Source organism: Histoplasma capsulatum, genomic scaffold, assembly GCF_000149585.1.
Source record: "Histoplasma capsulatum NAm1 scaffold_2 genomic scaffold, whole genome shotgun sequence".
NCBI lineage: Eukaryota > Fungi > Ascomycota > Eurotiomycetes > Onygenales > Ajellomycetaceae > Histoplasma > Histoplasma mississippiense.
The window spans coordinates 3,193,920-3,196,636 of record NW_001813981.1 but is presented as its reverse complement, the minus strand read 5'-3'; the positions used below and the strand labels follow the sequence as shown (position 1 = coordinate 3,196,636).

The following is a 2,717-nucleotide window of genomic DNA, read 5'->3' as shown; positions in this document are numbered from 1 at the left end:
TTCATCAGCCTCTTTCCAGAGCTCCGAACAGCAAATTCCGCCCCTCTTCCCGCCCGCGGCGGTATGATACTGAAAACGGGAACCCGTGGGGAGTGTTGGTGGTGGTAGAGACGAAACGAGATACGGTGATCGTGGGAAGAGTCAGGATAGGAATCGGTCCGATGCTACCTCTGGAAAGGAGTGGACCGCAACCGATCGACGGTATGTTTCGTTATACTCCTGAAGGGACGCGGGTGGTGTTCACAAGTCGTTTTCCAGAGCTTGTGAATCCCGTTAACGCTGCTCATGAGCTGACTTGAGCTTTTGTATAATAGATGTCCTCCGAATGATACAACAGGATTGGGAGTTTATGGCCGCCGATGACTGCATACCCGTTCAAGTTGGCTTGCAGTTGATGGACTCAAGTACTCTGGGCAAGGCGGATCGAGAGCCCGATTTCATACGCACATATAAGCAAATACAAAAATCTTTGAAATCGATTGTCAATGGTTTGTTGGATCTTATGCCGGCGCCCCAAACATGCTGTACCCGTTCGATTACTAAAAATATTCTGTTTTAGAACATCACCAGGGCTTCAATAGTTCTATTGGAACATATCATACTATCCAGTCAAGTATCCAAAGTTCCCAAAACCGCCTCCGAATACTGAAGGGGACTCTGGCTGAAGCGAAAGCGGGGTTACTTACAACGAAGCCAGAGTTGAAAGGACTTGCGACGGCTTCTCAGAATTACGATGATATACTACAATTATTCAGCCAGATCGAAAATATCCAATCACTACCGGAAAAGCTAGAAGCACGTGTATCGGAAAAGAGATTTATTGCTGCGGTAGAAATCCTCAAAGATGCGCTGCGGCTTGTGAATAAGCCGGAGTTTGACGGAATCGGAGGTCTTCGAGATCTGCGAACATATTTCAGCAACCAGGAACTATCGTTGACAGATATCCTGATCGAGGAGCTACACGATCATTTGTATCTTAAGTCTCCGTATTGCCAGGACCGCTGGAAGCTGACAACCGGTGGCGAAGCCAAAGATGGACCAAAACCACCAGGTCTAAGTAATGTGACACATTGGGATAGGCCAGTTTACCACTTTCTAGCCAACCTGGATATGAAAACACCCATCGCGGAAGATGCCTCGCGTAATCCGGAGACTGATACTTTCCATTATATACGCGTGGTCATCGAGGCGTTAAACAAAATGGGCAATCTTGAACTTGCTGTCGATCGGATCGAACAACGGCTTCCGGTTGAGCTTTTCGCTATTGTCGATAAAACAGGCTCCGAAGTCGCAGCCCGCTATCCTGAACATAGACGAAGTCAACAGCCACGAGACAGCACGGTTCGTTGCATGCCTAACGAACTGGGTGGAGACAGGGGATATGTTCTGTCAGAATTTATGTGGAATCTCTATGCGAAATTCGAGGCTATTGCTGAAGGCCACCGCATCGTACATGATGTCGTTGCGGGAATTGTGGAGCGAGAAAACATTCGGAAGTCTGGGTCGCTCACAAGTGGTTTCAAGGAGCTGTGGAAACTGTACCAAAGCGAGGTGGGTTAATTTCGTTTTTTTCCCAATTCCCTATTGAAGTGAGATGTATTTTAACTTTCAATTTCCAGATTCGGTCCCTTTTGCACGATTACCTAGCTACAGATGGAGAAGTCAGCTATCGGGCTCAATCTAATATCTCTGATGATAAATACACACAGACATCTAACAAAAGAGATAGAACGAAGGTGTGTAGCTTGATAATTATATGTTCCTTTGGAGATGCTAACAAGTAAATAATACAGAAATTGTTCAAACTCTCCGAAGTAGATGAGAAATCATCGGATATGAAAGCTGAACAGAACGAGCTAGAGGAGATCCTGAGATCATCAGTGCCCGGCCTTGTGTCGAAATCCCGCCAAAAAACATCTACCACCGACTCATCCAGATCAAGGCAAGAAAATTCTGGGACCGGACACAAGCTCCTGATCGAACCCAGCGTTTTTAATATGAGTCTACTTCTTCCTCCATCCCTCTCTTTCATTCAACGATTGAAAGACATTGTCCCTCTCACTTCGGATATCGTCATGAGCACCCTTACCTCCTTCCTCGATGACTTCCTGATCAATGTTTTCCAGCCACAGCTGGATGAAGCTGTAACAGACCTCTGCGCGATGACTTTTATTGCACCAGATGCATTTACCGAGGATCCGCAGTGGACAAGGGTTTCACGACGGCCCATTTTTAAAGTAATACCCTGATCTATTCATCTGTTGAGCTAGATCTGACCTTTTTTCAGGGAACAATTGCGTTCATGGAACTTGTCAAAACGTTTTGCAAAATGCTCAACAGAATTCCTCATGATCAGGCTTTCACACAGTTGGTTATACACCAGATTGTAACGTATTATGATAAATGTTATGGCATGTACAAAGGTACTACTAATATACTTCAATATATTTTAAACTTTGAAAAAAGCTAACAATAAAGTATATCTAGCACTGGTTGCGCGTGTCTCTGCTCAACATACCGGAGGGCTGCACTCGAAAGCTGCGGCTGCATACGCTGAATCTGGGGAAATTCGAGAAACCACAGAACAGCTATGGGAATGCACCGATGACAAGCAACGACAGGATTTGATAGCTAAAGTGCTTACCCTTTCTCTGGCACGAGGTTTTCTAGCTAAGTATGTTACTGATATAACTTCCTTAGGGAAATCGATCTCCTTA

At 45.3% G+C, this 2,717-nt stretch overlaps 1 protein-coding gene across 1 annotated transcript in view; it reads left to right on the top strand.

Annotated features, from left to right (window-relative positions):
* Positions 1-161: 161 nt before the first annotated feature.
* The window catches only part of HCAG_02991 (conserved hypothetical protein), a gene marked incomplete at both ends in the record, with an annotated part of 3,778 nt that continues 1,222 nt past the window's right edge, over positions 162-2,717 (top strand). The window contains 7 exons of the mRNA XM_001542770.1: positions 162-201; positions 315-488; positions 560-1,551; positions 1,620-1,736; positions 1,794-2,237; positions 2,288-2,423; positions 2,488-2,674. Of these exons, the coding sequence (XP_001542820.1) occupies positions 162-201; positions 315-488; positions 560-1,551; positions 1,620-1,736; positions 1,794-2,237; positions 2,288-2,423; positions 2,488-2,674 (2,090 nt within the window). The remainder of the gene's footprint in view (positions 202-314; positions 489-559; positions 1,552-1,619; positions 1,737-1,793; positions 2,238-2,287; positions 2,424-2,487; positions 2,675-2,717) is intronic.